This window comes from Felis catus, chromosome C1 (genome assembly GCF_018350175.1).
Source record: "Felis catus isolate Fca126 chromosome C1, F.catus_Fca126_mat1.0, whole genome shotgun sequence".
Classification (NCBI taxonomy): Eukaryota; Metazoa; Chordata; class Mammalia; order Carnivora; family Felidae; genus Felis; species Felis catus.
This window is the reverse complement of record NC_058375.1, coordinates 169,815,205-169,841,868: the sequence shown is the minus strand read 5'-3', so window position 1 is coordinate 169,841,868 and position 26,664 is coordinate 169,815,205. Positions and strand designations below refer to the sequence as shown.

Genomic DNA, 26,664 nt, shown 5'->3' with positions numbered 1-26,664 from the left:
TACAGCCTGCTTCAGATTCTATGTCTCCCTGTCTCTCTGCCCCTCCCCTGCTCACGCTCTGTCTTTCTCTCTTTCTCTCTCAAAAAATAAATAAACATTTAAATAATTATTATTTACTGTGCTTCTGTTGTGTTCTAGGAATTAGGGATATAGAAAAAGAGAGAGAGAGAGAGAGAGAGAGAGAGAGAGAAACAATAATCCCTACATTTATGAAAGAAGCTGTGGAAGCCAGGAGCAGGATTGCATTTTAAGGTAGCCAAGAAAGGCTTTCTTAAGGAAGTGATCATTTAAATAAATACAAGGAAGAGATTAGAAAGAGCAATGAGGAGGTGTGGGGGAATAAATTTTCAAACAGAGGAAATGATCAGCACAATATTTGAGAGGTGGAGTTTGCCTGACATGAAAAAAATAACAGGAGGTAAGTGAAACAGAAGATCGGGCAAGTGGGACTAATGTAGGCCCTGTGATAAATGGATAACATGACACCACGTCATTGGTTTTGGCCCAAGAGGGATAGGAAGCCAAATGTAGCATTTTGAAGAAGAAAAATAAAATGGTCTGAAGTTTTAAAAGGATCACTCTGGCTACAGAATGGAAAATATTCTGTTTGGGAGACAGAAAAGGAAACAAGGAAGTGAGAAAAGAGGCTGTGGTTTATAACACAGGAGAAAGCTGGGGACTTAGACCAGGGAGTACTGATGGAGGGAGAAGTGTCTAAATTCTGGGTGCCTAAAGATGGTGACTTGAATGAGTAGGCATGAGAAAGAAAGGATAGCAACAGGAGATCAGATTCTGGATATATTTTGAAAGTAGAACTGATAAGATTTGTTAAGTGATTATATCTGGAGTATGAAATCAAGAAAAGAGTCAAGACTAATGCCAGAGTTTTTGGTTTTCTTACACATTAATTGTATATATGTAAATTTATAGAATCATTCTCCAGAAAAACGTGGCTTTCTCTAGCAAAGCTGAAGACGCACATGCCATGTTTCCCAATAATTTGACTTCTGTATTTTAACCCTAGAGAGATTTTGCTCATGTGCATCAGAAGACACGAACAAAATATTCACTATAGCATTGGTATTGAGAGCAAAAAAGAAAAAACTGAAAACAACAGTAAAATGAATTCACAGGCTGTGGTGTATTCATATTATGGAAAAGCATACAACTGTTAAGATAAATGAACTTTAGTTGTGAGTACCAACAAAGATGGAAGTCACAAATAATATGAAGCAAAATATACAAGCTGCCACAATAGCGCAAGAAACCATTTATAGAAAAATTTTAAAAACCCATAAACTAAATAATAGGTTTTAGAATACACTTATGATAAAACAAAAGAAAGGGGAAAATATTCAGAATGGTTCTAGGGGAATGATGGGACCCTTAGTAATAGTTTATCTCACAAATGTTCATTTTGTGATTATGGTTACACCTGACATATATACTTTATATGTGTAACTATAACCCATTTATATGAGTAGAATGTTTCATAATAAAAAAGTAAAAATGCAATCTGGTACAAAAATACATCTACTAAAATAGTCATCAGTTTTAAAGCCAGTATGTATCAGATTTTGCCATTGTAATTTCCTGCTGCCATCACCTCTAGTCTTAAGTACACTGAAGATGATAATTACTTTATTATAATTGCATTGAGATGAAAATAAGCAGGTTATATGGTGATTAAAGTTTTAGAATATTAATTAAACAATAAGGCTCTGAACAGAACCCCAGATTCTTGGTGTTCATATCAGCTCTGACAGTGTATTTCATAGTTATCTTAAAAACATTGCACTAATCCCGAAGCAGGTATGGACACTTAGGCCCCATGGTATGAAGCTCCTAGACCATCAGTAAAAGAAGACACTTTTTAAAACAGTAATTTCACTCAGGAAGCCTCCTATTAAGGATCTGGGGGCATCTAAGAATGTTATATGTAAATACATTCCTTTTCAAAAAGTAAGAGATAGAAGTTAAAAAGTAAAAAATGCTTTCCTCCATTCCAAACTATTTTGGTTATGGTAAAAACTTACCCATTTAGAGTGAGGAAAATATCTTCATTGTCTATTTCTCAGCATTCCTCAGCATCTAAAGTCTTTCCTTTCCCTGCAGTACTTACAGAGAAGACAGGAGATTTAAGAGGGCCTGTGGCTAACCTCCTAGTGACACAAGTGGAGGGAAATAGTGAGAAAAGTTGCTCTCTGCTTTTATTTCTACCTATAAAGTTTCAGGCAAACCACGTAACTTTCCGTATCCTCAATGAATGTGATTATTGGGCACGTAATATCCACCCCCATGAAGAAGCCGACATTCCCAATTCCCATTTATGTTCCAGAGACTTGAAGGTCTATGATGCAGTTCTGAGAGCAAGGCACCTAAGAAAGTGAGGAGGGCGGGGGGGGGGGGGGGGGGAGACAACAAAAAAGAGCACATTTGCCTCTACTGGTGGCTGTTGGTGACAGATACCCGCAATTAGCAAGCAAGGAAACCATAGGCAGCTAAGAAATGTAACAATTCTAAAGGAACAGATAAATGTACCTTGTTTTTGTTGGTGACCTGCCATCCTGTGTCACAAGCTGAAATGGAAGAGTGGCTTAGCTTCATGCCTGGAATTGTTAAAGAAGCATGTCTCTTTAGAGTAGCCCCCAAATGGCAAACACAAATTTTGGTTCTCCTTCAAGGCAAAAGAGTTACTTTGGTAAGCCACTTGATGGTTTGGTTTGTGTTTAGAACAAAAAATTACAAACTGAACCAGATCCACCAAGTCCACCTTAATTGGAACAAAAACTGCAAACTAATCCCAGATCTGCTTCTGATCTTCTCAAAGAAAATGTGTATTTGACAAAAACAAATTACATCCCAGAATGGAATAGGGAGTGTGGGGTGGGGAATGGGGTCATACTGGAATGGAATACAATATGTTTCTTACTGTACTGGGTAATTTTCTGATTTATTTGATATAGATTCAAATCCCAAAACACTAGGCTTAAAGACGATTAACAAGTGAGAAAAGGAGGCAATGTGGGAACTGAGACGCCACGAGATTTGCATTGTGCATGATTAACAGCTGTTTATTTTATTTTCTTTTAATTTTTTTAGTGCTTTTATTTATTTTTGAGAGAGAGAGAGAGTGTGTGAATGGGGGAGGAGCAGAGAGAGGGAGACACAGAATCTGAAGAAGGCTCCGGGCTCTGAGCTGTCAGCACAGAGCCCGACACAGGACTCAAACTCATGAACCGTGATATCATGACCTGAGCTGAAGTCGGATGCTTAACCAACTGAGCCACCCAGGCGCCCTATGATTAATAGCTATTTAGAACCAGAAGGAAACCTAGAGCTAGCTTAAGGCAAATAAGACATTTTAGAATATGTATTAAAACTTGCAAATACACAAGTGTTTTCTAGTTTCTTTTGGGGACTTACTTCCTATGTAATTGCTCTACGGTCATAGAATATGTTTGGTATGATATTATTCATTTAAGCTTTTCACACTTGCTTTTGTAGCTGCTTTTAGTGGCTCATAAGTTCCACCAAAAAAAAAAAAGAAAACAAGTAGGATTTTGGTCAGAATTACTTTGATATTTTGGAAAGAATTGTCATCGTTGATATCAAGTCTTCCTATTCATATATATCTTATATATCTTCTTTCATGTTTCTCAGAAAGTATACGTTTCCTTCATAATAATAATAATGGTCATGGAAAATACTTGTTAGCGTTATTAGATGCCCGGCATTACATTAAGCATATTATATATCAAGTAATCAATATTTATAATTAATAATAATTTATTTCAAAAGTTTGAATGTATTTTGTTGGATTTTCCATCAGCATTTTATATTTTTGTTGCTGTTCCAAGTGGCTGTTTCTTGCTGCTTTATAAAAATACAATTTTATTTTGAAAACTGATCTTCTGCAAATGACAGTTTTTTTCTCTCCCAAATGTATATCTCTAATGATTGTTTTTCTTGAATCAGTTGCATTAGCAAGTTTATCCAGAAGCATCTGAAATGGAAATGGTGAGAGCATTTAGGTTGTCTCTGAATTCAAAAGGAAAAATATTCAATGTTTCAGCAATAAAGTGTGATATTTCTTAATTTTATTTTGATCTTCTCTTTATGAGGTTAACTACATTTCCATAAATAATTTGTTAAGAAAATGTATTTTAAATGAAACATTTAGTTTTATCAAATGTCTTTTCTGTGGCTTTTTAAATAATTCATATGATATTTCTTTTTAATTAGTTCATATAATGAATTAAGAGATTTTCTAATGGTGAATCACCTTGTATTCCTTGATTAGACCCAACTTAATTGTAATGTAATAACTTTTTGAAATTTATATGTTGCTTTGGCTGACTTAAAAAATCTATATGAGTGAGGTGAGCCTGCAATTTTCCTTTCTCATACTGATACTTCTGGTATTGAGTTAGCCTCAGAAAATAAGTTGGAGTTTTTAAATTCCTGAGAGTTTGTGAGCCTTAAATTGGCATTGAATGTTCGGCAGAATTTACTTTTAAAAACCGTGTGAGCCTGCTGCTTTCTCCGTGGGATAATTTTTTTCTGCTGATTCAATTTTCTTAATAGTCATAGAACACTATTTAAGTTGTTTAATGTTTAGTTTTTTAAAAAAGTATTGTGAAATATACCACAAAAATATATAAAAACATATATGTACTATTTAGAAGTCAATAATACAGTATGGGCAATCCTTACAGTGGCCTACAGGTAATAGTATGCTGGCAAGTTTAACAACTGGCTCAAAAAAGTATACAAACACACATACACATGTGGTTTCTCATATATTTTACACATAAAGGAAGTGTAACACATGTTTAAGAGTAGTAATAAAATATGCAGTAGCCTTCGTTGTAAACTCTATATAGGTGATTGGTTTTCACAGAATGCCTTAGTTGATTTTTACCAAACTCTGTGTCTATGGTCAACTTATGGTTGCAACTGACAAACATAAGTTGTTCAGATAAGAACATTGATATTTTCAGGGCGCCTGGGTGGTGCAGTCGGTTAAGCATCCGACTTCAGCCACGTCACGATCTCGCGGTCCGTGAGTTGGAGCCCCGCGTCGGGCTCTGGGCTGATGGCTCAGAGCCTGGAGCCTGTTTCCGATTCTGTGTCTCCCTCTCTCTCTGACCCTCCCCCGTTCATGCTCTGTCTCTCTCTGTCCCAAAAATAAATAAATGTTGAAAAAAAATTAAAAAAAAAAGAACATTGATATTTTCATTTATATCAAGGAGTAAGACGAAAGTATAAAAAACATATGTCAAAACTTAAAAAACATAGAAGGCATATGTCAACTTCACTTGTTCATCGAAAATACAAATGACTTCTTGGTCACTTGAGTGGATAATGACTTTTGAATACTGGAAAAAATTTCCTCAAATTTCTGTGCTATTTATAATGTAGCAATTTTAGACATGACACACTTTTAAACTTAATCTCTATTTTTTTTATCTCCAGCACTTTAGACAACAATGAAACAATAAATCAAGCCCTGATTCATAAAGTTTGATGACATCCATGGTGTAAATATTCCTACCATGGCCAGTTTCAAGCTGTCAGTATAAAGTCTCTGAACATGGGAATTGGGAAAAGAGGTGCACATGAGATGTTTGCATCATACGATTTGGTAGCTATAATTAACCTGAAGACATAGATAATGAGAAAATGGGTCAAAATAATTAGGAAATGATTTTTAAACACTTATCACTTTTACTTTTAATACAATTTATTTAATTGTAAGCCCCTATAATTTTATTTTTAAGAATGACTAGATTTAACAACCAACTTACAAAGTTCCTAAAATGCAACAATCAGGTCATAGGAGCCTGTACAGGTTGGAGTAGCATTTTGCTGCCCATAAGGCTTTATATGATCCACGTCTGCCCTACCTCCTTTATCTTGCTGATTCAATTCCCATTTCTCTTTCTCTCTCTCACTAGCTCCAGTGCAACTACACTGTCCTTTTGTCTTCTTTCTTTCAACACATCAGATACGTTCCTGCTTTAAGTGCTTTGTACCAGCATGTCTTTGTTAGAAACACGCTTCCTCCAAACACCACGTGACTGCCTCCTCTCTACTTTCCAATCTAGCTCCAGTTGTCACTTGTCAGTAAGGCCTCCTCTGGCAAACATTTCAAATTCCCCCCAGGTTCCTCCCTTGACCTCTGATCCCCTCTCAACTACTTTCCCATGACACTTCACAGTCTCTGTCTAACCTATAAATAATTGACTTACTATGCTTAATTTTTGTTGTCTGTCTTCCTCCACTCAGAATAAGGTTCATGAGAATGAAGATATTTATGTCGATCACTGATGTTTCTTAAGCTCTTAGCACAGTGACTATCACAAAGTAGGACCTCAAACAATTAAGCATTGAAAGAAAGGAGGAGAGAAATAGACATGGGGAGAGAGGGAGAGAGGGAGAGAGGGAGACAGAGAGAGAAGGAGAGAGAGAAAATGGCAACGAAGAGAGGAAGGAAAGAAAAAGAAGGGACAGAGGGAGAAAACCTACCATCTAGGCCAAGAAATATATTACCATCCCTAGAAGTTCCAAGTCCTTTTTTAATCATGTTTTCCCTCTTTCCCTACCATGATCTAATCAATACTATGAATTTCATGATAATTATTTCTTTTTTTGTTTGTTTTAGTTTTTTTTTTAGTTTTTTAGCTGTTATTCCTCCTTCTGTAACCTTAAACAATACATAATTTAGTTTTTCATGTTTTAAAACTTGGTGTAAATGAAATCACGTGGTACACATTCTTTAATGAATATCTTTCTACCCAATGCCATATTTTTTGAGCTTTATCCATGATGAGGTAAATAGCTGTTATCTGTCTCACCAGGGAATTTGGGGATCTTGATAGAAACATGAGGCAGAAAAAAAATGTATCTAAATACTATGCAGATTTTTTAAAATATTAAGTAGTTAAGTCTTTTAAGTAATATATTTATAGTACATATCAATTTCTTAGTCCATATCAGGTTCACAAATAATGTAACTTCTTTTACTTTTCTGTGACCAAATACAGTTTCTAGCTGAAATCCCCATGCTACATGTTTAAAGAAAACATAAGCTTGTCATTCAAATGTTTTAGTTGAATTAGAGTAAGCCTATTCAATTGAGGGTTCTTGATTTCCTTTTTCTTCTTAGGTGGCATCAAAGTTCCTAATGTGACCATGGGTTGGCCACCTTGCTTAACTTCTTCTTTCTCATCTCTCTAGACATACCCCCTCCTGTCTACTTCCTGCTCCTTCCATCTTCTACCTCTGACTCATGACCCCGGGTTTGGCCACTGTAGGCCACCAAAGCTTTGCCATCCCCCTTTTGCTTGATCTCTCCTCCCTTTCTCCTAATGCTTCTGAGACCTGATTGTTAAGCATCACACCCAAACCAGCCACATAGCGGCACTTTCCCTCCCAGATGTCTATATCACTCTGTGATATTTCGCGGCACTTTGTCCCATAGATCTCTACTAAAGTTCTGCCCCCCCCTTTTTTTTCTTATTTTCCAGCAATCTCTATCAGTACTTAACAGTGTTCCTACCTCTTCTGCATCTGCTGCTTAGAGAAAATAAAAATAGATTGTTTTTAAACAACAAAAACATGTTTATATTATTTTGTATTGAGTTACTTTAAAGGTTTATATTTCTAAATATTTGTTCTTAAAATGTTTTAGTTATTCCTTCCCATTATCCTTTTAATCAATCAAAACTCATCATGTAAACAAAATTACAACTTTCAAACTCCCAGGACTAAACCCAAGCATCTTTTTGAGAAAATACATGCATATTGTTTAGAGCTCAGAAGGGACAATTAATCAAACAGAGGGAAACAAAACCTTTCAAATAAAAACTAGAGCTCGCTCTCATTTTTTTTTCTAATCATGGTTTAAAAATGCAATTAACAGCAATTTAAATGAGATCCTACCAGTAATTTTTAAATTGTACATTTAAAATTATTAGTAAATTAAATTCTGTATTATACATTTATTTTATTCCTGTTTTCAACTTAATCTCTTTAGCTGACATTCTATATTATATGATCAGTACAATAGAGCAGGAGTTTGCATTTGCTAGAATGGAACATTTGGAAGATCAGAATTATGAGTTTGAAGAGGTGGTACTCACCAAAGTTACTTAAGCCTAGAAGAGCTTACATAACAGTTTGAACAGTGAGTATGTGCTTATTCATTCACTCATTCAATTATTGTAATGGCAGAACTCAATAGTCTTCAACCCTGGCAGCACATTAGCATCTTCTGGGCTATTTTATTTTTTGAAAGTCTGATATGTGGGGTCCCTAGGTGGCTCAGTTGGTTGATTATCCAACTATTCATTTTGGTTCAGGTCATGATCCCAGGGTCGTGGGATCGAGCCCTGCGTTGGGCTTAAGATTAATATTCCTTCTCTCCCTCTGCCCCTTTCCCCCTGCTTGTGCTCTCTTTCACTCCCTCTTGCTCTCTCTAAAAAAAAAAAAAAAAAAAAAAAATTTAAAGTTCAATATGGCTTATCTCCAGTTTACAGAGGTAGGTCAAAACAGAACACTTTTGTGCATTGAAATGAATGCAGAGGACATGGAGGGGGAGAGCAGGAAACTTAATCACTTCATGATCAAGACAAGCCAAGTACAGATTAGAATCTGAGCCAACTTCACCCTGGCAGGCTGTACACAGGAAGCAGCAGTGTGTACCTTGATAATGATATCCCTTAAAATATCTGTGTCTTGGGTCACACATCTCCTCTGGAACATTTGCCTTCTACTACTGGGAAAGTCAGTGGACTTTCTTTCTACTTTAACCCTTGTTCTTTCTTCCTCATGGAATGTACTCCTTTGGTCCCCTCTTCCACTTTGCTCATTAAAATCCTACCTATCTTGGGGCACCTGGGTGACTCAGTTGGTTAAGTGTCTAACTCTTGATCTCAGCTCAAGTCATGATCTCTCAGTTCGTGAGTTCTAGCCCCATGACAGGCTCTGCACTGACAGTGTGGAGCCCACTTGGGATTCTCTCTCCCTCTCTCTCTGCCCCTCTCCTGTTCATGCTCTTTTTCTCTTTCAAAAATAAATAAATAAAACATTTAAAAAATCCTACCTATCTTCCAAAACTCCATTAAATCACCTTCTCCAAGAAGCCTGTTACTTAGTTATGTAAGCATAGCTGTGTTATTTATACTCCAGTTGGGATATTTATCATATGCAGACTTGCATTCTCGAAATGTGAAGAGAAAAATGCATTCAAAAGGGACCTCCCAAAATCAGTGTTGGGAGTAAGAGAGGGAATAAGAGGAGCTTCAGGATGTGTTTCCAACTGTACATGCCTCAAGGAGATTCCAAGATTCCCCTTTGGGGGTGTGCACCATCTCTCCACATGAGAACCACTGCATATTATAAGATATTGTGATTAGAATGTGTCACACATATTAAAGCAAGAAGTTGCTTTAATGGAACCTGACAGGAAGTTGAGAACTACTAATGAAGTCACTACAAAAATATTTACCTAGGCCTACTATGTGCCAAACAAAAGCTGGTAGTTTTTTTGGAGAACAGAATTCATGGGATATTCAGCTTTAGATCTCTAGTTCCTGCTCAAGGCCAGGTAAAAACTTGGTCACTGTTGGGTAGAGGAGAATTGACTCCATTTCATAAACCTCTGATTTTAGTGGTGAGTCCCTATAACTGAAATGACATTACCCACTATGTTGTACCATATATTTTTTGTTAGCTAAAAGATCTCGAAAGAGAAAAAAACAACTGACAAATGGAAAAAGGGAAACTAAATGTGGGGTATTCCCCAAAAGTCCACTGCACAATGTCTATACTTGCGACGTTTTCAGACACCCAAAAACTATTCACTTGCTCTAATTTTACTTTGTGCAATATAGACTTTGTCATATTCTCCCAATAATTCCAAATTCCAAGCACATTGAAAGCTTTGTTGTCTTAACATTATACCTCTGAGCAAAAGATAAATCTCTTTGTCACCACTCACCTCTGTTCTGTCTCCAAAACCTTTAGTCTTATATTGCTCTTGATTCACGACCTCAGCTTCTCTCTTTCCCCTCTCTGCCACTAAAACCCCCTCAGTTGCACAGAACAGTTTAGTTCTGGCCTCAAAGGAACCCATTCAACAAAACAAAAGCCTGACTATCGGTCTAAAATGGTATCTATAGTTCTTCACACATGCCTAGGCATGTCTTGGATGACCATGGTTCAGTTAGAGGCTTCAACTTCATTAGCATTCCTATAAAAAGCTTTATTTCCTATTAGCATCAGGACATTTTTTAAAAACTTAATCACTGTATCTATGCCTTCATATGAGTTACTAATAAGTTAAATATTTTCTTATCTTTGCACATTTTATAATTTATTTGAAATGTATTGAATATATTTTAGTCAAACAGGTTCATTTAAAATCAATTTTGCTAGAAAATTTCATAGATTTCTCAACAGGAAACAAAAGGTTTTCCAAAATAGGTCTTGTAATATTGCTTGAAAAATTAAAACACAAAATTGAAAGATTTTCCCACCAGAAATAAGGATATATTTAAAAATGATGGGGAAGTATTAAAATTTTTGAAAGATAAAATTTACATTATGATTAACATGACATTTTAATATATTGAGATAGGTTCATTATTAAACTTTATATTTGTTCTTTGTATCTTAAATATCTTAAAATGCAATATTATATATTACAGTATATATGGTAAGTGATTTTTGTAATCATGTTGGTATTAATGCTAAATAGAATGCAGATTCGTTTCCTACTAAGTACACATTTATTTGCCAGGCAATATACTGAGTTCTTTTTTTTTTTAATTTTTTTTAATATTATTTTTTTTTTTGAGAGAGAGACAGAAAGCAAGTGGGAGAGGGACAGAGAGAGAGGAAGACAGAATCTGAAGCAGGCTTCAGGCTCTGAGCTGTCAGCATAGAGTTTGATGTGGGGCTCAAACCCATAAACCATGAGGTCATGACCTGAACTGAAGTCAGATGCTTAACAGACTGAGCCACCCAGGCGCCCCAAACAGCCCTGTGATTTAGGTACTATCACCATTTTACCAATGTGAAAACTGAGGTCTCTGAGGGGCATGTAAATTGTCCAAATTACAGGTTTGTACACATATTACATATGGATCTTCCTCATTCCTTTTCAGTTTCATATAATACACAGAAAATAGTATCATGACAGTAGTAAATCCAGAAAGAAGTAACAACTTTTTGTGAAAAGTTACCCCAGAGTAGCATAATTTTTATCTCAACACAACTGATCCCATGAGCTTTCAAATGTGTACTTATATCCCATAGACATTTTTGTTTTAAAATGTTGAAAATTATGAATTTGGGAGTGAAATTTTACATTATTTACCTTCCCATGGGTCATTTATACATTTATTACAGCAACCTCACAAGGTAGGTGTTGTACTCTGATAAAACTGTGGCTCAGAGAACTTAAATTGTCTAAATCCATACACTTAGTTTTGGAAAAGACTGGGGTTTGTGCTTCATTCATCTCAAATCAAAGCCAGTAACCTTCTGGATAGTTTCTAGATCACCCTCTAGAAGCCGGTTGTGACAGTTTGGTTTATTTACAAGTTTTCTTCCAGAGCAGAAGTCTTGCCCAACCTGTTAGTTGATAGAGAAACTGTAACAGCAGCAGAACTTAGGGGCACTTTAAAGTGATATTGTTGAAGTGTGTGTGAACTCTCCGCTTGTATTTACATGGACAATAGACGTTAGAAGGAAGGTGGAAGGAGCAGGCTTGCATCTCTAGTGATTATGAGCTGGCTCAGGGATGATGAAGAAATGGTTTCACCTGGGTACTGGGATGAGGACAAGCAGAGGTGAGATCTGTATTGGTGGGAGCACAAGTAGTATGATGTGCTCTTTATTTAATTTGGAAATGAAGCCGATTTATCTTGGGACAACTTTGAGATTTTATCCATAGTTGGATGTAGTCAGGATATAAGAAGTTATTTCCAGACGGTTCCGCTGATCCTCTCCATCCAAGGCACGCCTCTTGTTCTTTTTGTTTTGTTAAGGGCACTCTGATGGTCCTTAGTGAGTGTTACAAAGCATTTGTTTTTCTTTCTTGAGCACTATTTCATTGTTATGCTTAACAATTTCAGCTAATTCTGTCTTTACCATCATTTTAGGTGGATCACTCAGAATTTAGGACATATATTGGTTCATACACAGAGTTTATGCTGCATTTATATACAAATGAATAAATATAAGTCCTATGTCAGTATCTATGTTTCAGTATATGTTTTCAGTGTACGATATTCTTTTCCTTAAAAATATATTTCTATAACTCTCCTAAACTAGAGACATAGTCAATATAAAGTCTTATAAATAGTAAAGGGAAGAAACTTAACCTCCAATGAGTTAAGAATTGCTCTGAAACCCATATTCAGCCAAAAATGTCTTCCTATGCTTTGTCATAGTGTTTATGAGCTTACCAAATGTTTCTGAGTTAAGGAAATTACTTATGATATTTATATTAAATTATAAAAAGTAGGATTATGTTGTACATGACCATAACTTATGAGATACACACATAAGAAAAGCTTAATGATTTTCTCAATGCTTTCTCAGTAGATTAAAGATTGATAGAGTGCAGTTGTACCTGAAAGTCAAGTTATTACCTACATAAGGGCATTGGTCCCTCTAACTCTATTTCTTCAAAGAATTTGATTTTTTGTTAGGATTATTAAAATACATTACTAGGAAGAAGATAAAAGAAAAGGAAGTATAATTATATTTTTTATTTTTAAAATAAGTCACAGATTCCATATTATTTCTTTATATAATATAGTCCTATATCCTAATACTTGTATACTATTTGTTAGTAGACAATATTAATATCCTTCAAGATAGCTTCTTATTAGTTTCGGAGGGTATCTGCTCTACTTGAAATCAACTAGAATTGAGCTCCTTAGAACCCCAGCTTTTTAGGCAATAAATCAAATGGTGAAAAAAAATAAGTTGAAATAGAAAAAAAGGAGGGGGGGGGCTGGGTGGCTCAGTCAGTTCAGTGTTTGACCTCAACTCAGGTCATGATCTCGCAGTTCATGGGTTCAAGCCCCATGTTGGGCTCTGTGCTGACAGCTTGGAGCCTGGAGCCTGTTTCAGGATTCTGTGTCTCCCTCTCTCTCTGCCCCTCCCCCACTCATGCTCTGACTCTCTCTCTCTCAATAATAAATAAAAATTAAAAAACTAAAAAAAGTAAAAGAAAAAAGAATCATTTGAGTATCACTACTGATGAGTGCAAAAGTCACAAAAGGTTTTAGGAGCAAAAGAAAAATATATTGAAAATTAAGAAAAAAAATCAATTATATCTATCTTCTTAATTTTTCCACAATTCCTACAAACATGGATAATTATAAATGCTAAGGTACAGTTTAATTATTCCAACTCTTAGATAATATTGTCTCAAGGTTTTTTAAATGAGTATCCTTTTTTTCAGAAGCAAAAACCAATTCAAAGCATTAACTTTTCCTGATCAGTAAACATCCTTAAACAATACCTCACACATGGTGGCAGCTCTAATGTGACCAAAAGACTTGGAGATTTCATTCCACTGCTGGAAATTTATCTGGCCCTGTGAGAGAAAAAGAACCTGTTTTTTTGCAGATTGCACAAGTGGCATCACTAACCACATAAATATAAGCTACAAATTCTTTGGTTGACGTAGTTCAACTGCTATGGCTACCCCAGCATCTTCATGCTTTCAAATATTGGTTTAAATGGCATTTTGTAGCATTTCTCCTTACTGAGATAGTATGTTGAGTGTCAATAAATTTTCTTTGAGCATCTAATCACTGTGTCATCTGCAATAAAGCTTGTATTTTCACTTTGATGTCCTTTTCTAAAACATCAAGTATTTAGGTAATATAAAGGTAATGTGACTTCCTATAGTCACAATACCTAAAGTATTTAGGTAATATAAAGGTAATGTGACTTCCATAAACTCATTGTGTTTTTTAATTAATTCTACCATTTTTCTGAACAAATGTCTTAATAGTTCTCTGCCATTAAATAAACATGACTGATAAAATTTTTAAGGGACAGATATCCTTGAAAAGTGTTTGCATTATAGTAGGAGTGAACAGCAAGAGTAAAATGGCTTCATATACTGTTTTTGGGGGGGGGGGATTTGAGAATGACTTGTACAATATATAATTCCATTTGTCCGATTAGCCCAGTTATTTCCCCCCTGAAAAACCTGTTGGTTTTTAAAGCTGCTCTTATATACCTTCTTTACTGTGATTCCTTAACAGTTGACCTAATGGTTAATTGTAGTTGACTAGTGGGAACACCCCAATTAATTAGTTAGCTGAGATTGTCCTTGTGTCTAATATTGAAGAACATATTTTCACGAAGACATTTTTTTATTCTTATTCTCTGTCTCTGCCTTTGGAAAAAAAGGCTATCATTTACAATGATATTTAATTTCAAAGATAAGGCATAAACTCCTACTAAGGAAACACAAAAACATAGCAGCTATTAAATAAACTATACCCAGGAAAGCTGCATAGTGTACAGTTAGGATCTAGAACTCTGGGCCTAGACTATCTATTCAATTCTGGTCCCATCACTTACTTGCTATGTAACCTTGAGCAAGTTACTTAACCTCTCTGTTTCAATTTGCCAGTTTTTAAAGTGAGGATCAGAAAACTTATGTCTATCTCAAGAGCTATTGTGAAGATTAGATGAGTTTATACATATAAAGTATTTAGAACTTAGTGTTTTCTACAGTAATTGTTATTACTCTCCTGGGCTCATATATGTGCCTCCAAACTACATGGAGATCTTATAGAAGGCTTCCTTAAAGAAGTATATTATGGAAAAACACTGCTTGATCATAACAATTTTGATATGAGATAAAGCTTAACTCATGAGAAAATATGCAGTGGATCAATTTCATCAATCAAGTGGATGACTCAGTAGGTAGAGCATACAACTCTTGATCTCAGGGTTGTGAGTTCAAGTCCCACACTGGGTGTATAGATTGCTTAAAAGTAAAATCTTTTTTAAAATATCAAGTGAATTGATGTATGGTGAATTGATCTTGACTCTTCTATTACCTTTCCATTTTTTTTAATTTTAATGTTTATTTTTTATATGAAATTTATTGTCTAATTGGTTTCCATACAACACTCGGTGCTCATCCCAACAGGTGCCCTCATCAGTGCCCATCACCCACTTTCCCCTCCCCCCCACCCCCCATCAACCCTCAGTTTGTTCTCAGTATTTAAGAGTCTCTTATGGTTTGCCTCCTTCCCTCTCTGTAACTTTTGTTTATTTATTTTTGAGAGAGAGACAGAGCATGAGTGGGGGAGGGGCAGAGAGAGAGGGAAACACAGAATCTGAAGCAGGCTTCAGGCTCCAAGCTGTCAGCACAAAGCTCGAAGCAGGGCTCAAACTCACAAACCATGAGATCAAGACCTGAACCAAAGACATGTAACTGACTGAGCCACCCAGATGCCCCTCACCTTTCCATTATTAATTAATCCATCAAAATTATCTATAGAGTATCTCTCCAAAGTATGTCTCAAATCCAACCAGTTTTCTGCAGGAGTGAGTGAAGGAATGAAGTGGCTTATTCTGAATGGTGGGTATAGTGGCCCAATTTGAAAAGCTGAACATGAACAAACTTTATCTAAATACTTTCTGTTGAGGATTCTGCCACTTAAGTTACTTGCCTTTATTTTTTCTTGGCATAGAACCTTAAAAAAAAAAATTTTTTTTAAGTATCCTGCAGACCTAAAGGCCCCAAAAAAGAAGAAGACGAAGAAGAAGAAGATTTTAGCTAACCCATCAAACTTAGTTTACAGCAATTCACTTCTTTCCTAAAAGAATCTATTAACCTTAATATTTTTACTCCTCAAAGTATGCCTGAGTTTAGATGAATTATTCTTCAATTCTGAGTTTACTCCTTCTGGGACTCTTGCTCATGGTTTGGCTAATATAATGTTCCCTTGTTAACTATAGGAATCTAGGGATTTCCTAGAAATCATGCAAAAAAAGATTTATAGCTGATATTTTGTATCTCTTTTTACATATATTTAATTTCTATGAAGAAATTATGAAAAAATAAGGAAAATAAAAAATAATCCAAGAGATCTCTTCAGTTAAAGTTTAAAATATAAGCCTTCAAGAAGAAATGGTGAAAACAAAAAATCTGATGTTCAAACTTCATTTCCATAACCTCTTCAAAACCCAACCTAGGCCCATTCTTTAGCAAGACAATTGGTAGTGAGTGAGCTTGGAAGCTTTGACTAATTTTTATTTGTATCAGGAAATTTTTGTGGAAATAAAGAATTCAGTACAATAAACTCATTACTCTGGACGTGGGATTCATTCAGAAGAGTCCTACATTCCCATCCTTCCATCTTGGGCTAGGCTTCTATAACATATGCGGAGCAAGTCTGCTGATTAAAGAAAACCCAGAGACATTGGTAAGAAATAGAAATCTCATCAAAGGAATTCAACAAGAATAAGATAATAGTTTTGGCATTAGTAATGTAGAAATGATAAAGCACCTATGATTTATTTTAAATAAATTCACCTCCATCATGAGGCTAATCCCGTTATATGAGTCTTTATAGATTAGAGATTGTACTACTCCCCACAATTCTAGCTAAATGTTGTGGATCAATAAAGTGCTGTGTGACTAATTGCTTAAAGTGCTTTTATTTTAAAGCATGTATTTACAATTTATAAGTGTACTTTAATAGGAGCAATTTGCATTATGACCAAGAGAAGCAATTTATTTCACTACTACTTAAAAAAAAAAAAAAAACAAGTAGATGAGACACTCTTCACACATCCTTTCAAATAGCGTCTCATCATAGCCAGCCTAAGTTAGATAGGAGCATGTACATAGGAGAGGAAAGAAAGTAGCATGGAAGGCATTTTTAAAGAACACTAACCTTTTTCATCCCAGGTTAAAGGATAGCTAGCTATGTGAGACTGATTTCTATTTTGGCTGATTTTTGAACCTTAATCAAGATAGCTACCAACTAAGCCCTCTAAGACTTATGACTTAAAGCTAAATAAGATGGAGGAAAAAATTACTTGTTTGGGGTTTTGGTATCCCCAATTCAACCAGTCTACAAATTTGTCAAATAATGTTTATAGTCTATTATCAGGGACATCTAAAGACTCCTAGAATTTTGGAATATGCATACCACCAATATTTGCCGAATATGCTTTCTTAGCAGGTATCTAATTGCTGATAATTATATATTCAGCTTGATGCAGATTCAAGTGGTTTTTGTCTCCATGGGAAAAATGAAGAACAGAGTCAAAGGACATACGCTTTCCTGACTCTTCTCTAGATGGAAACTCATACAAAAACAGTCTTCTCTTCACTAAAGAATTGGATCATAAACACTAAAAATTAGGAAACTTGTGATGTTTGCAGTCTTTAGGTTAGAAACAATTCATTGCTCTTGGTGTGGATGAATATACAGGGAAAACAGTGCAATTTGAGATCCTTAATATCTACAGTGGATGGTTGACTATAGTGTTGCAGGGTGGAGAGTCGGAAATCATCAAGACAAAAATTATAATAGGGTTTTCACTAATTTACAACTTTTGGTTTTTTAAGAATAGGCACCTCAGTCACATACTTGTGTTGAATTTTAAATTGAATACTTTCTTATTGCTCCTGGAGTCACAAATCTCTATTATCTCTCCTCCATGGTATAGCAAGAAAACATTTGATTCTTTCTTGCAGCACTTTGCTTTGAAATTCCCCTGAATATAGGATTTGGCATCTGAGTCCTTCTTAGTCTGTCTCCTGTAGGTTTTACTACACAGAGTGGCAGTAAAAAGAGTTTTATTCTTTAGAAAATGCTTCTCACAATTCTTGCTATCAAATTATTCATCTCTGAAGAACTGAATTTTGAATCCTAATAGCTTGTCAGAGCAGGAAGTTGAAAAATAGCATGTTTACACTTCTCAACTTGAACCTCTGCCATTGTTGTTTAAGCAACAAGGAATGCTTTCACTCTTTCAAATCCAATAGAAATTTGCCCCTTTGGGTCTGGGAGTTAGCACTGTGCAACCAAACCCTTTGGTTTAGTAGTGAAGTACATGACTCTGGGGTTGAATGCCTAGCTCTGCTCCTTAGCTGATATATAAACTTGGGTAATAAAAATTGTTGGGGAGATTAAATGATAAAATGTATGAAGCATTTAGCATAGTGCTTAGCACAGAGTAAATATTCCCTAAATGTTAACTACTCTTTTTGCTGCTGCTGTTAATATTACTATTAATAATAATAAAATTTGTCATTCTTACTCATTAATTTATATTCTTTGTTACCTAGATCACATATGATTTAATAAACAAATAATATAACAACACATTCGTGTTAGAATACATATAGACTGGTTTTAACAAGAATTTTAGCTTGTAATTGCTGTATTGTTACCATTTGGTGATTTTGTTCCATATCCACTCTTTCATTACTGCTAAGTTCCTTTTCCTTAGTGTTTTTTGCCCATTGTAAAAGTTTTTCTCAAAATTTTGAGAACCAGAGAATTACTTATATTCCTCTTTTAATTCAGCCTGTTCTTTTCATTCTGTTCTGTTCTAATTTAGTCCTAAGTAACAGAATACTAAATCAGAAGTTTAAGCCATGAGTCTAAAATGTCAGAAATAAAACCTGTGAGATAGGAATTTCAAAGAAGATTCAAAGCCAATTATAGGATGCTTATAATCCTTACCCAACTCAAACAAATGAAAGGGTCAGGTTGTTAATGGTTGAAAAAGGATTTGTGAGTAGAATTTCTTTAACGAGCTATCAGCTATTGGGAGAGATGTAGAAATGCTTCCCTCTACCTCAAATCAAGAGAAGGGAGCTGCACCAGGACCCTCAGGAGATATTGGGAATGGAGTTTCGTTTAAACATGAGATCTAAAGGGTTAGCTGGTGACAGATGAGCAAAATGAGGGGAATCTATGTAGGTTTCAGTCTTTCCTCAAGTAATTTATGGCAACAGTTGCTTCGTGTTTCATGTGATTCAGATGTGGCCCATCCCTATTTGGAAGGATGAAAGGACCTTAGCACACGGAAGCTAAAGTTGCAACTATAAATTTCCAGGGGGCTGTCAACATTGTAAATAACCAGAGTTTCATGTGCCCATTGCAAGGGGGTGAGATGTCTCCAGCCATGGTCCCTGGCAAAGAGTCCCTGAAGAGCCCATGAATGTACTCATAGAAGAATTAGTTTTCAACACCTGCCAGGTCTAGTGAGTGCGGAGCCATCCTACAGTGTGCTGGTCGAGTAGGAGCTTGGCTTTTCCTCTCAGCCCTTTCTCTCCCTTGCTCCAGCTCAGGAGTTAAGGTGGCCAATTGGGGAAGAATGACCCAGAAAGAAATATCAACCATGTGTCCCCAAACGCACACCATTTCTGGACTCTGCCACAAACTCAAGGTTGGAAACGGATCTTCTATGATCTTTGATCTTTGTTTTAAGATTGATGTGCAATATAGGTGACAAGACTTTCTAATGTTGGTTAAGATTTGGGCGACTTCACGTGATCAGGCAATGTTTATATTATGCAAGCATGATTGCAAAAGTCATGACACTACCTGAAAATTTCATCCTGGGACAGAAGATAACTTTCCCTTTTTGAGTGTTTTAAAAAGAAAGCAGGAGACAAAATAATTTTCCTTCATAAAAACACCCCGTAAGTCTTATATGTTCATTAATTTTATAACCTCAATAAAAAATCTGTTGCAACTGAGATGACACAGTCTTACAGTATATATAAAAGGAATTATCTCAAAGATAACTGGTGTGATGCTTAACTTGTTAGTGTATTTTTTATCTAAGTTCAAATAGAAAGAACATGCCATCATATATGACTATTTCCTGAATATTAAGGTATTTTGAGTAATTGGCTCAAAATTGAAATTGCTTATTTTATTTACTTTCTTTTCCATATAATAAGACTCTTTTATCTGTACATTTCTGCTTTATATTTTTATTTTTGATAGATTAGATTCTAGGCAACCTCTCTAGAAATGTTGGCATATTTTCCATGTTAATTTTTTTCTTCAAGGTATATATAAATGGTGAGTGATTCAAAGACTGTAAATTCCATTAGTTTGTTTTGGAAGATTATGTCTTATCTTAAAAATTACTATTCTCTAATAGTCATGTGTTCAAATTCATAGCAACTAAGCCATGTATGGTAAAGGACACTGATCAGTAGAAGGGTTGTTTGAAACAACATGTTTTGATTTAAAAATATCAAGAAAAAAACATGCACAATTTTTATGTTTGACTTAGTAGATGTTTAAGCATGTCTCATGAATTTCAGTTCTGTATTACCAGATTAAACTACAACTTCATGATGTTGTGTAACTACCACAGTGTGACCTGCTGTGCTCTTTAAATGCACAGTCTGAAAAGAACGTGTTTGGTAACCATGGAGAAATGTGCCACAAAACCCATTGCAAAATGGAGTCTTCAACACTCACTATTTGCTTCAGATTCCTGACTTCATGAGTTTTTTTTTCCACAGGCTTATTTTGTTTCCGTTCATCTGTTTGCTTGTGTTTTAGGTGAACCTGATCTTCATAAGAACTCAGAAGACCTAGTAAATGCTGAGGAAAAACATGCTGATACACACTCATAGGTTTGAAATACCTTAAAGGCTTCTGTCATGTTAAACATGAGAGGTAATTTTATTTTTTAGGCAAGAAACATAATTTTTGAAATGAATGGCTTGTAGATATCATTAGAGGCAAAGTTACCTTATTTCAATGCCCTCCTGGAATCTTTAAAAAAAAAAGTCTCTCCTGTTTTCTGAAGCAAAATCTTAAATATTTACTTTTTCAAAGAATTTAATTTGTTCATCAATAAAAATTATACTTAGTGAGAACTTTTAATCCTTTAAATTAATAATCTGGAGGCTGTGGAGAGGTTTAATCCTGATTTCCTACTTCACGTAGGAAATATGAATGTTCACATTGGGTGATAACAAAGCAAGTACATATTATGAAACAGACATCAATATTTGCTAAAATCTATAGACATTTGTTTGCATCAGTGTTTTTTTAATTCAGCTTCTGGGGTCTGATTTTGATCTACTAAATCATAGGTTGAATTATAACTCTGGGAATGATGCCTTGGAAATCTGAATTTTTAATAATCCCGTCTGTTGGTAATTCTGTACACTACAGTTGAGAACCATTGTCTTGGGCCTACAGAGGAAGTGCAAGCTGTTAGGAGGGAAGGTTGTGTAATTATAGTGGAGATGTCTTAGTGTTTCCTTTAAAAAGTAAGAAACAAATCCCACGTGCTATAACGAGTCCTGTTCTTGGGGGTGATGGCCGCAAGAGAGAAAATGCTGAGTGCCATATACCAAGTCGTTGAAATGTTATCAGTACCTCCTCACATGTTGCTTTAGATATGAAAGAGTTAAACTGTGGTTAGATTTTAAGATGATTTATCTCTCAGTATTCTTGAGTTGGTTGTAAGACTGTCTTTTCTTGATAGCAGTTTCCTTAATACCAACTATCAAGTGTCTGTCACTGTGATCAACATCTTACATATATAGTATCTCACTTAGTTCTCTTAACAATTTCAGAGTCGGTGGTTGTGATTCCTATTTTACATATGAAGCTTGGGTAGATATCAAGCCCACAAAGTGGGTGTTCAGCAAGTAAAACCGATGTATGTCTACATTTAACAATTTTAACATATTGTCTCATATTAGCTACAGCAATATCTTTTCATCCCTCCATCCAAACTATAAATTTATTACTTTAGAGCTCACAGCTGTTTCAGAAGAGTCCTTAAGTTCTGATGACATACAACATACCCTCAAAGTATGTTTTAGGAAAAACTAAATTCAGTGGAGTATTTATAGATGTTTTAAGTACAAAAAGGTTTCTGTCAAATAAATTCCATTAGAAAACTGAGTTAAACAAAATTAAGCAAGAGTCTTCATTCCTACTCGATGACCAGTGCACACTAAGTAGCTTCAAAAGAAAAAAGTTAAAAATCAGCATTTCTTATGTATTTATGACATAGAACTGGAATATTTATGAACATTTTCCAAAAATTGTGTGTAGGAAACACAGGTCACCAGTACATTTGTAAAGCTGACTATTTAAGCTATGAAGATGTCTCAGGCAAAAAAAAAATTATCTATAAAATTCTGGCATCTCATCAGTAAAAGACTTCAATGGGATTCAACTGGCAGTTACTGAAGGCTCTTTTTTTGTTTTTCAACTAAAAAGGCTCCAAAGCTGGAAAGATTTGAGACCCACTCAAACTAAACAGTGGTATTTAAACTCAGGCAAGCTGTTAGACATTTTTTTTTTCCATCAGCACTAACTAAATCCTGTAGTTTTCCTCTTGGAGGAATTGGAGAAAACTCTGCCTTTGGAGCACAATCTTCCAGAAATCATGGCCTTCAATAGGTGAAATTTATATGCCTTCAAGAAATAGGCAGGTCTCTAATATAAGGGAAGTAAAAAACCAACAGGAGTGGTGACAACTGGTAACTGTGACTCAGGCCCGCTGTCTGGAAGGTGAGAGCAGTGGTCAGCCTTGGAAACTTCTAGAAAGGGCACAGCACACCTGACTAAAGGCTGCAGCTAGCCAGTCTTTGCATCCAACATATTTTCACCATGCACAAATTAGGAAAAAATCTTTCCATTTTTAATGTTGACTCAAAAACTTTTTGAAACACTATGTAAACCAAAATAAATATGTGTGAAGGTCCGATTTTGCCTACAGGCTCCTAGTTTGCATATTAACCACACCTTCTTTGTGACCTATAGCTACTCTTTCACTGGCAGCCATCATGGAAAATTTAGATCTTATGGAAGCCTGGCTATATCTCTGAGAGCCATTGCCTGCTGCATTCTCAGTGTGTGGGCCCCGGTATGAGATACTTTCCCAGGAAACACGTCTAATTCAACGTGCACCATGATGAAACCCCATAAATCAATGTGCAACACTACACTTAGAGCAAGAAATCAACCTTTGAAATCTCCTTGTAACACTGTTGTATAACTTCACTACTATTTCTAAGAAATTTCTATCCACAAAACTTTTGTTTTGCTTACTTTTTGAAAATGATTTTGTTAATTCAAGTGAATGAGATTGGAATTGGATGTACAATGCATTGCTGCTTTATTATTTCAAAAGATTTTAAAAGGTGCGGACATATAATTTATTATATCGTCTTCTTTGAAGGATATATCAGAGGTTTCTGGCACTTCAAAAGCAAACCAATATCAGATTTGGTACTCATTGGGAGGGAAGTGTTCCCTCTTCCTACCAAGAGGGAACTGCTCTTTAATGTTGAGTGTACTATCCAAGAAGAGGTCGAAACCTAATGTGTTGTGGTCTAGATTTAGTTTTGCATTTGCTTTGTTTGACTTCCACACTGATTTGAAATATCTTTTTGAATATCTTTAAGCAGGACTTACGCTCATTAGTTCACCAGAGTCCTTGTGACTCTACTGGTTTCACATTCACACAGGCCCACTTACCTCATTTATACTGCCTTCCAGGCTTGTTTTTAGCTACTTGAGTTTGTAACTTCTGACCCAAGGAATCCAAATTTTTGCTGGAATTAAAGAAATAAAACATACACACACAAACACACACACACACACACAAAATAACAGGAATTCCAATGGGTATAAAACAAATATCTATTATATACTGATAAATCCTTTATTTCTGATAAGGTATATGAAGCCCAATGTGATATTACCACATAGTAATTGATGCATGTATATGACTAAAACATGATCTTCATTTTCATTTAGATTTTATTTCAGGATAATGAGAACGGGACAAAAACATCCTAAATCCTCAACTTTCCACAAAGCGATGTTCTCCTTTTCAACACACACGTGGATCAGGCCATTTTAATGGACTCCTATATAAGGAACTAATAAGAAGAACATAAATTCTGAGCTAGTAACTCTGGCCAAACACATTCAAAGTTGCCATTTTTCTTGGTCAGTGCTTCTGCCATTGTCTTTCCTCCAAAAGACAGTCTTGGAGGAAATGTGTTGGTTGTTTTCATCCAGCTTTTTCAATCAAGTTAAGGAAATTTTTAAGACAAAAGTTGGATAGTTTAAAATTGTCATCACTTTGAACTGGTAATAGTATAGGTGACTATGTGATACGTGTGCAAAAGATGAGGCATTTTTAAAATTAACTTTCATGTATTGTTTTATCCAGAGTTGTGTAATTACAAATATTTCAAGGTTTTAAGTAAAAGGAAAGCAAAACAAAATTATGGGCAAAGATTTTTTTGTAGCTCTGAAGAACAGGCTAGATTGTCCCACTTTTAAATACATGGGAACAGCATGAGGGGTGGAGCTGTTCAGAAGCTGTGGTTGAAGTCCCATGATGACACTGGAGCTTTGCCCTGGTCCCACGACCTAATGACCACTTCATTGTAACTGTCAAGCTGGGAAACTGCAGTGAAACCTGTCCCTGGAAGCAGTGGACCAACTTGCCTCCATCTCTGTGGTTTCAGAGCACTGATACGTCACCCACACGGGCGTCATCGCAATGCAAGTCACACATTACCTACGCTCTGGGATAACAAGAACCTCCAGCCATTTTTGGAGACAGATGTTAGTGCTCAGAATGGAATTTGCCTTCTGGGGTGTTGATCCCATTAGGACACAACAAAATATATTACAGGCCAAGGGATAAGTGACAAGAAGTGTGTGTGTGTGTGTATGTGTGTGTGTGTGTCTGTACTCAAAAATATCTATGAAGATGGAAGCCCACACTTTTCTGTACAGATAATAAGATAATAGTATTGGGTGTGACTTTATAATTTTCCTACACAGAAACGAACTGCAATTCTTGGAGGCTCTGCTTCCTTGTCATGTTTTGCCTGAGCATGTGCAGAGCCCTTCCTTTGCTCCAAACTGAAGAACTACTTTTATTTGTTATTAGCTGACAAGAAAAGTCAAGCACAATTAGGTGTTGTAACTTTTCACTGTGCGAACACGTCGATGATCCTGCGATGAATCTGTCTTTGTGAAAGGTAGAAACTGAATGGAAAAAAAACAAGAGTAGCCATCAATTAAAGAATAAAGTGAAGGAGGGTCCATCCATCCAATGAGTTTTCTGTTGCCCCTGCTTTTTTCCTGGGTTCCATGATGCTAAGCAATATTTTAGAAATTGATAGAATCAGAAGCTTTTAAGTCTGAGTGGTGGGATTTTATAACCCACAACTTAGACCTCCTTTAATGTGTAAGCCATATTCTATATGCATATTAGGTATGCATCATTCTAATTTAAGATATATTTATGCATAGACTGTGCATAAAATGCTTTTAAATGTTCTGTGAATAAGGTCCTTAATTTTTGTTTCACCTGAATCTTGTGTAGAACTGAGCTAAATAACTGAATTGTATCATAGACATTATAATGCAATTGATATTTTAAATGTAAGCAGTACAAATTGATCTATGATGATATGTTGGGGGAAATTTATAGATATGTACATCATGGTGACTTTTTGTCTTTTAAAAAAATGGACTTTTTATTTCTATTTATGAAGACATTATAACTACTGCTTTCAAAGTCTTTTTAAAAGTAGCTATTTACCAGCTAGAAAATATTCTGCATTTAAAATAGAATCTGACTATCTGGGAAGTGTAATTACTTTTGTTCCTATTTGAGCCAGTTGTCTTTCGGGAAAGCTAGAGAATCTCTCCAGGGAGAAGTAAATTGAAACATCGCTTCTCAATTGTCATAGGAAACTTGTCTATTTTGTTCCTATTGATACTTTAAGATCTATAGGCTTTGTTACGAAAACAAAAATTGAGAAATATAATGAATTCATCAGTGTCTGTATATGGGCTTTCACCTAATTTCCCAGGTTATTTAACTTATAAAGCACTGTGACTGAATTTCCAGAGGGAGTGGAGAAAACATGCTCCACTTCAGAAGAATTGTCACGCTGTTGATACGCTTTTTCCTTTTCTAATCTCCCCTCCTTTCTCCATTCCCTCCTTCCCCTCCCCTGTTCGCTTCCCTTGTTCTTTCTTTTCTTCCAAGAGGGCTACTAACTAGTGCTGACTAGAGGGAGTGGGCGTGGAGGTTACTAGTCCCCATCCCCCTGCAAACACCAGGGATGGGTGAGAGGGTCAATGAGTCAGGCCGCTGCATCTTGGATGTCCTGCTTTGCATTTTTATCCTCAGCTCCACAACATATATTCAACAATTTCATGCGCCTTTTTATTTAACCAGTAGCTGTTTTAATTTTTAACTTGACAAGCTACAATTCTTGTGTTTTTATTCTACTGTAGTTCTCTGTATTTCCTATTACATATGATTGTTAAATAAATCATACTTGAGGGAAAATATTGTGAAACATTTGGTGTCTGATATAATTCAATTTGGTGGGGCATTGAAAAGTTGGAGAAATCAGGAATACCGGATAGATGTGAGTTTTGGTATGAGTTCTGTCAGAAAATGATTTTTGCTCTGTCTTTAATAGAAGAATTCATTGAACATTTATTATTTGCAAGCTCCTGGCTAGAGGAATCTGGAAACCTGAATCTTTTCTCTATAAACTTCATATCTTATAGCAGAGATAATTCATACACATAAATAACCAAAATGCCA

General features: G+C 35.6%; 1 protein-coding gene across 8 annotated transcripts in view; it reads left to right on the top strand.

The window, feature by feature from the left end:
* Positions 1–26,410, top strand: part of PDE1A (phosphodiesterase 1A) — a 328,273-nt gene extending 301,863 nt beyond the window's left edge. For 7 of the 8 annotated variants that reach the window (XM_011285382.4, XM_011285381.4, XM_011285385.4 and 4 more), the window contains 2 exons: positions 20,604–20,720; positions 23,832–26,410. In XM_011285382.4, the coding sequence (XP_011283684.1) occupies positions 20,604–20,677 (74 nt within the window). In that variant the 3' untranslated portion in view covers positions 20,678–20,720; positions 23,832–26,410. The remainder of the gene's footprint in view (positions 1–20,603; positions 20,721–23,831) is intronic. The other variant, XM_011285384.4, reaches the window with a different exon arrangement.
* Positions 26,411–26,664: the final 254 nt, after the last annotated feature.